The sequence below is a fragment of the Orycteropus afer genome, unplaced genomic scaffold (genome assembly GCF_000298275.1).
Source record: "Orycteropus afer afer isolate SDZICR_OR568_19922 unplaced genomic scaffold, OryAfe1.0 scaffold00397, whole genome shotgun sequence".
NCBI classification, from domain to species: Eukaryota; Metazoa; Chordata; class Mammalia; order Tubulidentata; family Orycteropodidae; genus Orycteropus; species Orycteropus afer.
Window position 1 is genome coordinate 1,934,114 of NW_006921984.1, and position 12,123 is coordinate 1,946,236.

Sequence of the window (12,123 nt, forward strand, 5' to 3'; positions counted from 1 at the left end):
AGATAGCTAGCAGCTTTTCAAAGCTCTTGGCATTTTATAGATTAAAAAAAGAAAAAATCCAAGGGGTACTAGCGGAACACGCTCTTCTGCCAACACTTGCATGACCGATGGAGAAAGTGAGGCTGAGCTGCCACACAGCAGCCACCGAAGGATCTAAAACCCGGGATTCCGGACGCCTCTGGTAGCATAGTGGCTAAGGCACTTGACTGCTCACCAGATGGCTGGCGGTTCAAACCCACCAGCCACTCCTCGGAAGGAAGGTTGGGCAATCCTACTTCCGTAGTGATACTGCCTCGGAAACCCAAGGAGGACTCACTATGAGTCGGGGCCGACTCGACGGCACATAACAACAACAACAACCTGGAAGGAAGGTTGGGCAATCTACTTCTGTAGTGATGTTGTTGTTGTTGTTGTAGTGATACCGCCTTGGAAACCCAAGGAGGGGTCGCTATGAGTCCGGTCTGACTTGATGGCACACAACAACAACAGCCTGGGCTGCTCAACTGCAGCGCACGTTCGGAGAGCAGCTGTACCAAGTGTGCTGTGCCCATCTCCAAGCACCCTGTCTCCCCTCCTGTTTGCCAGCCAACAGTTACAGCCCTGCGATGGGCACGTAGAGGCTTTCTCTCTTCCCTGTGGCACTGCCTCTGGAAAGGCCGTGGCTCGCTGCTTTACCTGCGTGAGCCCAGCAGGAGGAGCTCCTCGGCTCAGATGAGCGTCAGAATGGTAGCTCCAAGCATCCTCTCCTGCCCACGCTCCCCTCTACTCTTCTTCCAAAACATTCAAATCACAGAGTGCCGCAGGGAAGGGATGGGTACCTAGTGGGCCCAGACTAGCATGGCCTTCAGGATAGCTGTCAGTTGCCTTTTCCAGTCTTATCTTCAGAACCAGAAGGGTCAGTGGTGAAGAATGTTGCCTCCATTTTCACAGTAAATATTTTTTTGTAGTATGGTATGGGAGCTCTGGTAGTGCAGTGCCTAAGGCTACTGACTGCTAACCAAAAGGCTGGCCGTTCAAACTCACTAGCCACTCCTCGGAAAGAAGGTTGGGCAATCTATTTCCATAGTGATACCACTTCCAAAACACAAGGAGGTGTTGCTATGAGCTGGATCTGACTTGACAGTAGTGCACAACAACATGAGTTGGATCTGACTTGATGGCAGTGGGTATGCAATTTCTATGCACACTGTGGTCGTCTCTTAGGAGAAGCATGTGTACACATGGCCGGCCATATCCCTGTGACTCTTCTATTCCTTGGGCAAGGGGAAACACTCTGGCATCTCAACTGTTTAACACAAACCTTTGTTTACTGCTGTTTCCCCACCAGAAGATGGACAAATGTGTCAAGGGAGAAGAGGTGGAGCCTCCCATTCGGTTCTTTTGAGTTGATCTGCTGGAAAAGTAACCAAGACGGCCTGTCCTTTATCACGTCACGTCATGTTCTGGTATTCTGAGAACGCACGCTTTACGAGCCACGCTTGAAGCAACCCTAGACATGAACGCTGCGTTGTAAGCGATAGATGATTTGATTTACAAATTGAGAACACGTCTCCTAATTGGGAATAAATTCAGCTGACAACTCACTCTCGAATGCAGGATCACAGACCCTACAGACGTAAAGGTCGGGGTGGAGAAAGCCCAGGGATCGGCTCAGGGAAGGCTCCTACAGGTCAGCCACGACAATCCAGGATCTAGTCGGCATACTTTTTAAAAGTTTCTTTCCTCCTCGCAGGGGCAGGGATCCGGAATTTTTCTAGCTCTGTAATACCTCCCAAGTTCTTACAGTATTTTTTCTGCAATTCTCTATTTCACTTCTTCTTCTTTTTCTTGCTGCTACCCTGTACAGGGAGCTCTGGTGGCACAGTGCCTAAGGCATTTGACTGCTAACCAGAAGGCTGTGGTTCAAACCCACCAGCCACTCCCTAGAAGGAAGATTGGGCAATCTACTTCTGTAGAGAGAAACCAAAAAACCAAACTTAGTGCCATAGAGTCAGATTCAACTCATAGCGACCCCTCCTTGTGTTTCCTAGGCAGTATCACTATGGAAGTAGATTGCCCAACTTTCCTTCTGAGGAGTGGCTAGTGGGTTTGAATCACCAGCCTTCTGGTTAGCAGTCAAATGCCTTAGGCACTACGCCACCAGAGCTCCCTCCCTAGAGATGCTACCTTAGAAACCTAAGGAGCAGTCACCATGAGTCGACTCAATGGCAGAGTTTGGGTTTTCCGGTTAACACTGTACAAGTTATCAGATGGAAGGCTGGGCAATCTACTTCGTAGTGCTACTGCCTCGGAAACCCAAGGAGGGGTCGCTATGAGTTGGATCTGACTCGACGGCAGTGGGTTTGGTTTGTGTACAAGTATATCCCCTTAAAGAAAACCCGGGAAACACAAATCCAAACTTACAAAACAGAATAAAATAGCGATGTTATTAATGGTAGACAGAAAAACATCATTTTATGAAATAATTTACCAGCGTTCATTAACATGGAAGCTTGCGTGAGAAACTGTGAGATCCCTGAGTACTTCATCTCAAAACTGGCTCCAAGGAAAACACTCAGAAGGCCACCCTACAGTTTACCATTTTCCAGCTTTGAAAGCCTGACTGAAACTCACCTCCCCGAGGGGAAATAGAAGCATGTTATATTTAAAAGCATGTATTTAAAAGCTGACTTCAATAGCAGCTTCAGCAAGCAAGCAAGAGACATCCTGCAGCGTCCATATATAATTTTTATTAAGAAAAAATGAACAAAATACATTCTTTCTCCATATGTACATTACATACAACATAATTCTACAACTGCAATTGTTCAGCAGATCACTCATTGATTTATTCACAAAGTAAGGTTAACACATTTACCAAAGCTGGTATCAGAAAATAACTTGTACTAAAAAAACCCCCCAAAATTCTACAAAGTCCAAACAGACTGGACAAAAGAAAGATAAACCAGAAAGAGCCATGAGGGGGATGGGGAAAACAACAGTAAACTCTCCACCTCGTCCAGCAATGATTCAGAACAAGGACAGGACATTAGAGGAGGCCTGAACGTGCCCCAAAGCACTTCTGCTTCAAAGCCCCACCTGTATCTCAGGACAGCTTTCCCAAAGCTCCAGAGTCAAGTGGACTTCCAGCCCCGACGCTGGTACTTTAGGACACATTCTTAATGCCAAGTTGCTGCAGAAGCCTGCAGTTTCCTCCTCCACACACGAGGCAAAGGAATTTGATCTGGAATAATATGAGCTGCAAAATTCCTGAATCTTACCTGGCGAGCGGAGAAACACATGTTTTTGGAACCGTTTTTAAAGTGTGGCACTGAACTCGTGTCACAGACTCCTGCTTCTCTCTGTCCATTCGTTTTGTCTGTAGCTTGTGTTCTGGCCTTTGAAAAATACCTCATCTTTTTGGGATGTGAGTTGAATTACAGCTACATGAAAAAGTCCATCTCAAACAAGAACACCTCTCTTGGTACGAACGTACCCACATGGCCGCAATAGTGCACACAGGCCTCAAACACCCAATGGGCCTGAGGGATGACGTGTCCAATGACCCGAACAAGGCAGTCCCCCACAGCTCCTGGGCATGTATGACATTCACAGTTCAGGTGTAAGAACACCTATCAGTAGAATTATTTTCAGACTGTCTACTTAGAAAAGGGCAATGTTTAAAGCCATGTAAGTAGGGTGGGGACAAGGCCAACACCTGGTCCCCACACGTGTGGCAAAAGACGATGAGAATGGCTGTGTTGGAAAAACTAAAAGCCCTTTTTCTACCCTTCACCACATTGGGTAACAGAAGTCAGGAAAAACAAAGGGAAAAGGTCTCATTAATTCATTAGCATTTGTTTTCCTTCTTTATACTTCAAATTTCTTAGAAAGGCAGATGCCATTGGCTGTGGAGGGAGCTGCACTCTTCTCATCCAGTTCCCAGCTGGGGTTCTGCAGATCTCTATCTGCAGGGTTCCTAATTTCTGGCCACTGGGTAGTTCAAATTTAGAAAAGAAATGAAAGAGTCGACCTTGAAACAATTCCATTATCTTTCCCAATCTGCCATCTATGTGTGTGTATATATACATCATTTAGGAAGGATTGGGATACTGCCTGTTACCAGAAACAAGACAAGGGGACCCTCCTCTTGGCTTTCCTGCACTCTTGTGAAGCAGGAGCGTCAACTGTATATAGTTTTTGGAGGGGCAGCAAAGGAAGGATTTATCTTTAAAAAGAAAAAATGGTATATATCCTGAAGGAATCTGCTCAGAGAAAAATGTCCAAGAAACACTTCACATTATTTTGCAACTTCTAAGTCGAGCTGATGACTATACATAAACAATAATCAATACTAGGCTGTCTCACTTATTCCTTTCAAAAGACATTTCACACAGGCAGAAAAATAAGCTGGCTTAAAGAATAAGCCAATGGCAGCCTCTCAGCAGGCTCGATGTAACGCTTAGGAAAGGAACTGCATTTTTATTTCTCTAAATGGGTGTTACAATTGTGCAGCAAAATAACTTACAACCGGTAATCACCAAAAACATTTTGCTAGGAAAGGAAAAAAAAAAAACCCTCAAGAAGTAAACCGAGTGGATGACTTTCTGAAAAATCCATCCCTCCACAGACGACTCCACCGCTTATCTGTCAGTTTGTCTTTCAAGTGCGAAAGAGGAAAGATGTCTCCTTAAAGCAGCTTACTGCCAACTTTAAGAGCTCTTTCAAGTGAAGAGCAAAGATGTCTCCTTGAGGACTAAGGTGCGCCTGACCCAAGCCATGGTATTTTCAATCATCTCACATGCATGTGAGAACTGAACAATGAATAAGGAAGACCAAAGAAGAGTTGATGGTTTTGAGTTGTGGTGTTGGAGAAGAATACTAGAAGTACCATGGACTGCTAAAAGAACAAACAAATCTGTCCTGGAAGAAGTACAGCTGGAATGCTCCTTGGAAGTGAGAATGGACAGACTTCGTCTCATCTACTTTGGTCATGTTGTCAGAAGGGACCATTCCTTTGGTAAAGTGGAGGGTCAGCAAAAAAGGGGAAGAACCTCAACAAGATGGATTGACACAGTGGCTGCAACGATAGGCTCCCGTATAGCAAGGGCTGTGGCGCTGGTGCAGGAGTGGATGGTGTTTCGTTCTGTCGTACACGGGGCTGCCACGAGCCAGAGCCGACTCAACGGCACCTAACGACACACAGGTGACTATTCATATTTACCCTTTTGGACTCTGACATCCTCTTTATCAGATGTGGAGTTGGGTCACCATTTCTTTGAGATGACTCATGCTTTCCAAGTAGAGCTAATGTGTACATGCAAAACTAAGGCAAGGCTTTACAGAGGTGGAAGAACCACAGGAATTCTCAAATGGGCAATTCAGGAATGGAAATCCACACACCTGTGTCCTCAGCTTTCCCACTTTCACCTCAAGAAGAACGGGAAACACAGTATCTACAAGGCGACGTGCTGAGCAGGCACTTGTCAGCATCTGAGGGGATGGCTCCGACGGCAAAAGATCCTTTCCTTTATGTTGCAGTGATGTTCGTAAAGTTCTGCCAGCTACAGCAGAGCTGGACAGACTGACTCTAGAGACCTTCTCTACTTTAATAACTTGGTTTGTAGATGTGGAGGAGATCTAAACAGGCCCAAATTATCCTACCCTTCTAATAAGAAGCTCAGAACTCATGGCAAAGTAGAAGAAACAGAAACCCTCAGGACTGTGTATTTTAATACTTAATTTATTTTAGAGCATGGAAACTAACACATGCAATTTTCTATGGGTTATAAGTGACACATAAATGACAATTTTCTCCGTGTATTTTAAAAGGCTAGAGAATGACCACCAACCACATGCCATTGGCTGAACCCTAACAAAGTCTTCCTTGCAATCTGTGAACCAAGGAGAGAAATCAGGCTCAAATTTGGCTACCTGAGCAGCTCCTGAATCACTCACACAGGCCCGTTGTTCTCACACACAGTGTGCGTCTCCTTCCTGCCAGTTAATCTGGCATTCACTAAACACTGAACGAAATGGAAGAATGATGGTCTCCACAGGCTGGCACTCGTGTGCAAACAGTTCAGATACCCAGACTCACTGCTATGAATCAAGCGTCCCAGATGGTACCGAGCTGTGTTGAAGCAAGAGCTTAAACTCCAGTAAGTCTCATGGGAGCCCCTAAACTGCACGTTCAAATGGTCCATTGCTGTTTTTCCCTCGGGATCTTTCCCAAGGAACTAGCTCACCTACTTCAGATAGAGAGACCATTAGCCTGGGTTTTCTGTTTGATGTTAAGATCTCTAACAGCTCTTCGGAAGAAGATGAGAAAGGCAACTAACAGAATTGCTGTTCTTCCAGGGGTATTCAGAATACCTGGATATCTGGGAACAGGAACTCCGATTCCTTTGGACAGCCTTCCTAGCACACATGAATAAAATTGTGAATTTTCTCTTTTATTTAGATTTCTGGACCTTCTAGTCTGTGAACAAAACCCCAGATTCTTCCTTCTCTCACATACCAGCCAGCATTCTTTTCTCTACCTGCACTCCTGAGAACTGGACAATGAATAAGGAAGACCTCCTAGTCCAAATGCAAAGTTTAGATGGGCAAAGTAGGACACTGTGCCTAAACGTCTGAAAATTCACGGACAGTGTCTGAGCAGCAGATAAATACACAGTATCTTAAAACTCATCTACTTCTCTCCTAAACACATTGCTCCTTTTCTAGGAAAAGACTTCATAGCTGTCAGATAACATCCACATGAAATTCTGCTCCCCTCAATGAGGCCATGTTTGAGCAGATGTTGGCAATAACTAGCAAATCTTATTTCACAATCGACCTTCTAATGTGGAAGGGTAAACTAGAACCATCCTTTGATCTTTGGTCCTTTTAAGTTCTGAGTTGGGATCTATAGCTTTGGAGTCCGACCTGACAAAGACACATAGCACTAGCGTTTCCCACAAGGGCATTTATCTCCACACAGCAGAAAGTCCGATTGACTTTAACTTTGAATGACTCTTCAGGTTAAGGGGTACAGAAGCTCCTGTCAGATAATTTTGTCACTGGCTATGGCTGAGAACACTATTTGAGGGGAACAGACATTACTATTACTGTATTTGGTTTTAAGAGAAAAAAAAAATACTAACCATTTCATAGAAATCAAAGTCATTACTAATATTTAACTACATTATTGTTAAGAAAGTCCATTCTTAAGACAAATTCCAAGCTTCCTTCAGCAGAAAATCACAGCTACTTGGAGGGGGTGGGGTGTGAGAGGCTCAATAATAGAAAAAGACGATGTCGGCGACGAGGAACCTGGTGGTAGGCAGAATCCTTCGCCCTCTGCTATGAAATATGTACTGGCCAGCAGCTCCGTGGCAATTCTCCCTGAGCCAGGAAGAGAACAGAACATTTGCACTGTTCTCTGAGTAAAAAGGACTCAAGTATTTTTCTAGTGCCTTTCAATGCTATTAATCCTGTCATAATATACAATTTCTCACTTCACTGTTCCGTCATCAACAACAAGGATAAGAGTGAGGCTGCCTCAGGGTGCTCCTTTAAAGCTGGACATTAAACAAGGCCACCGAAAACTGCAGGTGCCTAGGGCCAAGAAAGTAAAAACAACAAGGAGTGAGCTAAAGAAAACAATGCAAACACAATTCAATTCACAGTATTTGGTGGGCAGGAGGAGGTAACAAAGGTTTTTTAAAAAAATCACATAAAATTCCTACGTGGTTTTTTGGGAGAATAAACTGCAATGAGTCCTCTCCAAGAAAAACGACACCAGCTCATTCAGCTGAGCTCGTGGGTACCTCCCACCTCCTCCTGTCAGCAAATCTGGAAACGCCCACTCTCCACCGACACACCTAGAGACCAGACTTTCAGATCCGCCAAGTCACTTCACAATCAAACCTCACAAAAAACGTCATCTGAATTCATATATGAAAATCTTGCATGAGGGAGCTACCAGTCATCTTCACATACAGACCCTTTCTAATACTCCTGCCCCAACTAGAAACATATTCTGGGGAAGCCCCCACTTCCCGGACCAAGGACTATTCTAGGAATTAAAAAGTACATGAAAACGCAGACCAGAATTTCTGCAAAGGGCTGAGCCTGTGGATGAACATGGAGTTTTAAGAAGAGAAGGTTAGGAGTGTATTTTTAGAGCTCCATGACTTTGTTTACAGTATATTTTTCTAGTCCCCTCTCACAGAAATCACCTCCAATCTGCAAACACTAATTCTCGACTCTTAGGCAACATTCCACCAGCTACGGAGTCAATGTGATTTCCACTCAAGAAATAAATGATCCACAATTTCCCAACACAGTCCATGTGGTGCTAAGAATAATTATAGGGTAAGTTTTCTATGTAATTACCATGCAATTGAGTCTAACTCTGAGAATGAAGTCAGGAACATATTCCTTTTTAAGTGCTTTTTGACCCTTTTAAAGTATCATTCTAAATCTCTCACTAAATGATTTAAGTGCCTCAAGCTAGTTTTTTGTTTGTTTGGAGGCTAGACTTTAAAATATTGTTTTATTAAATGAAACTCTATTATAATCTCTGGAACGATAAACTGTCAATCATTTACGTACAATGTATATGTTTCACCCAAGAATACAGTTTTACAAGCTTAAACAAATCATTAAACTCTTAAGTCACAGGTCTTTCTGATAAACCAGTGGCTGAACTTTCTAATGTATTCTGTAAGTTTTTACTCACTAGTCATAAATACGTGTTAGGAGAAATGGAAACCAGCACTAAGATGACTACCATCATAAAGGTTACACCTGTCTGTCAGCCTCAGCACAGGGGTCACCACCCAAGTATAAATTCCTTTGCTTGGAAAGAGTGATGGACTTTGAATTAATCAGGCTGGCCACATGAGGTCTCTGCATTCTACAGAATAAAACGCAAATACATTTGAGAAGTGTCTTGCAAATCAGAAATTTCTCAGGAAGTCCAACTGTTGAAAATAGTATGAAAGATGTGTTTCATTTCCAGTTGAGAATAATAGGCTATATTCCACTAGGAAAAAGAGAAATGGGAATGAAGGTGAAGACAGGGATAGTAAATTGAGCAAATGGATCCCACTAACTAATGCTCTAAACTATCAGCCAGGTGTTTCAATTTGAGAGTCACTGGCCTAGAAGAAAAGAACAGTCAAGTAGTAGCTTAAATTCCAGGCTATCTAAACAATTATCTACCTACCAAAGCAGACTGTTTAAATTATAATATACTGTCAAAATTCTTGGAAATACAGACAGCGCCTCACAGATCTAGAAACAAGTTGTCTAAGAGAGTTCTGATGGGAAATGCTATCAGCTGTGTCTATCTTGGCCCGGGCCATAAATAAGCCTTAGATCTTCAACACCCATTACCAGCAGGGACCCATTAAAGCCTCAGGGTACAAATCCCAACTTCTCCAGTCACTAACTTCCTCTCCTCAGTAAGTCTACCTCACTTAAGCAACTCTAGCATTTGACTCCTAACCAGAAGGCTGGTGGTTCAAATCCACCAGCCACTCCTCAGAAGGAAGACTGAGCAATCTACTTTCACAGTGATAACTGCCTTGGAAACCCAATGAGGGGTCACTACGAGGCAGATCTGCCTCAATGGCAGTGAGTTTGGTTTGGTTTTGATATATGGATCACTGTAATTCAAACCAAGGTAAGTATGATTATGAAAGGAAAAAAAAATCCAAAAATGAAGAAAAATCTCATCTAAAAAAAGTTCGAAGAAAGATGAAACTAAAACAAGCACATGTTTTCAAAGAAACTAGTAGGGAGGCAGTTAGGGAAAAACAAAACAAAGATCACTGGGGTAAGGAACTGAATCTCCTCCGAAGAACAGCGAGCTTACGATGCTGATGAGAACTGATGGGAGAAAGTCCACTGAAGCACACACACAGAAAACTGGTGGAGGACGCAGAATTTCATTTGGTATTTATTAAAGTGCTAGAATAGAAATAAGCAAATCTAGAGCATTACATCCCAGGAGTCCTATCAAGTTCAAGTTCTTCCCTACGAACATTCTGCCTCTGTACCTATCTCCCCAAAATGAGATTCAACAGGTGGCCATCTCAGCAGCATTGCCAGTGTGTGTTCCTGATGGTCACGCAGGAGAATCAACTGCAATGTCAACTGGGTGTTCTGCAGCTTCACAATTTAATACCCAAGGAAGACACTCTACCCCTCACAAGACTCACTGTTGAATAAATCACCACCCCGACCAGTGAAACTGCAATGAAGACAGAGTGAAGAGGGATCTCTGTGGCATTCCTATGAGAGACTTTGAAAGTACAGGCCAATGTCTTCTCTCCTCGTGGAATACTTGCTGCCATAAGGTCATCCACTCTTAAGAGATCCTAAATGATGGACATTCATCGTGCTGCACATGCTTTCAGTCCAGTTATTAGCTGTCTACAGCACACCTGTGAGCACATGGCAGCATCCCAGCCACAGGTTTCCAACACCGCACCTCATGGGAAAACCTGCACCTCTGTACTCAGCAAAGAACAGAGCAGTGATAAAGTCCCCCTGCCATACTTTCCCTTTGGTTTAATGGGGGGGGGGAAAAAACCTGCAATGTTATTTTTCCTTTTCTCCATCTAAAAAAAGGCTAATCCATGTGCTTAATGAAATGCCTGTCAGCTGTACTCCACTGGACAACCACAAACCATTACTCTTTAAAATAGCAGCATATGGAAGCAGACGTAGACCGCCAACACATATGGAGATAAATGAGCGAGCTCTGGAAAGCCAGCCACTCAAATGAAACGCCACAGAGACACACAAGAGAGAGACAGAAGCCCTGGTTCTTCACAGCTCAACCAGGGGAAGAGCTGTTTTCTTCCAAAACTGCTACAAAGACATCACTACTACATTAGATCCCTTCTGGAAGAAGCCCTGGTGGCACAAAGGTTAAGTGCTCGGCTAACCAAAAGGTCAACAGTTCAATCCTACCAGCTGCTGTACAAGAGAATGATTATGGCAGTCTGCTCTCGTAAAGACTGACAGCCTTGGAAATCCTATGGGGCAGTTCTACCCTGTCCTGTAGGGTCACTATGAGCTGGAATTAATGGCAATGGCCTTCCGCTGGCCATTCTAGAATGGCCTTAAAGGTTCACCCTTAAAACTATGTAAGTCTCAGCAGTTTTAAGATTTCTGTAAATCAAAGCAAGAAGCTAGCTACTATAACATCTACCACAAAATACATCATCATAGAAAAATGTTATATACCCTCTCAGGTGCCTGGGTCAGTGTTTTTGCTCTATGGCAAGGAGTGCAATTTTAAGCTCTCTACGCTTCCTATATTTAATGTAATGAAAGACTCAAGTCAACAGAGACACATGATATCACCTTAACATACAGCAACTGTCCTGTACAACTCTAGACCGGTTGAGGATGAACAGCTATGCAAAGTGAGGAAAAGTGAAACGGAAGGGGCGGAGGCATAAAGGCAGGCCCAACAACAGCAAAATCTCAATTTCTTATAGCTCTGATCATGTTAATAGTGCCTATTTCTCCCAATTGGAAAATAAAAGTCAGAAAAGGGGAAGATGCTTGAATATTTTTTTCTTTTATACACATTAATTCTTAAAAGTTAAAGTGAGGAAAAATATATTTAAATGGAAAGTAGACCAATTTCACTTTATTAGCCTAATATTGGGGCAGGGTGAGGAGGACGGGTCGAGGGTGGGTGTGGAGCAGGAGGGTGAACTCGCGGTGGTGAAGAGCCCTTTGGAACCCTGTTGCGGTCCTTGATCGCTGCAGCCTGAGTGTCAGCCAAGAGGCTGAAATCTAACACTGAAGGCAGACGCCTGTTCTCCACTTCTGGGTCCAATGGCTCTTCAGTTACAGTGTGATGAGGTCTACCAGGTTGCCTTTAGGAGGGGTCATGCTGTCAGGAAAGAAATTGACTAAGGTGTCAAACAGCTGAGTTCTCTGAGCATAGGTGTGATCCACATCCGAAAAGCCTAGTGGAGGAGAGACAGAGAGACATTCATCCGTTGGGTTGAAAATGTCACTGGTAGCAGCTTGTTGAGAAAAACAGCAATGCATTGTGGAAAACCCCAAACCACACCAGGCTTTAGAAGCAGACAGACATGGGCTCTGATCCCAGTTCTACTATCTGAA

General features: G+C 43.7%; 1 protein-coding gene across 1 annotated transcript in view; it reads right to left on the minus strand.

Moving 5' to 3' along the window:
* Window positions 1-11,841: 11,841 nt before the first annotated feature.
* The window catches only part of MKLN1 (muskelin 1), a 224,197-nt gene continuing 223,915 nt past the window's right edge, over window positions 11,842-12,123 (minus strand). The window contains exon 18 of the mRNA XM_007953479.2: window positions 11,842-11,963. Coding sequence (XP_007951670.1) covers window positions 11,842-11,963 — 122 coding nt within the window. The remainder of the gene's footprint in view (window positions 11,964-12,123) is intronic.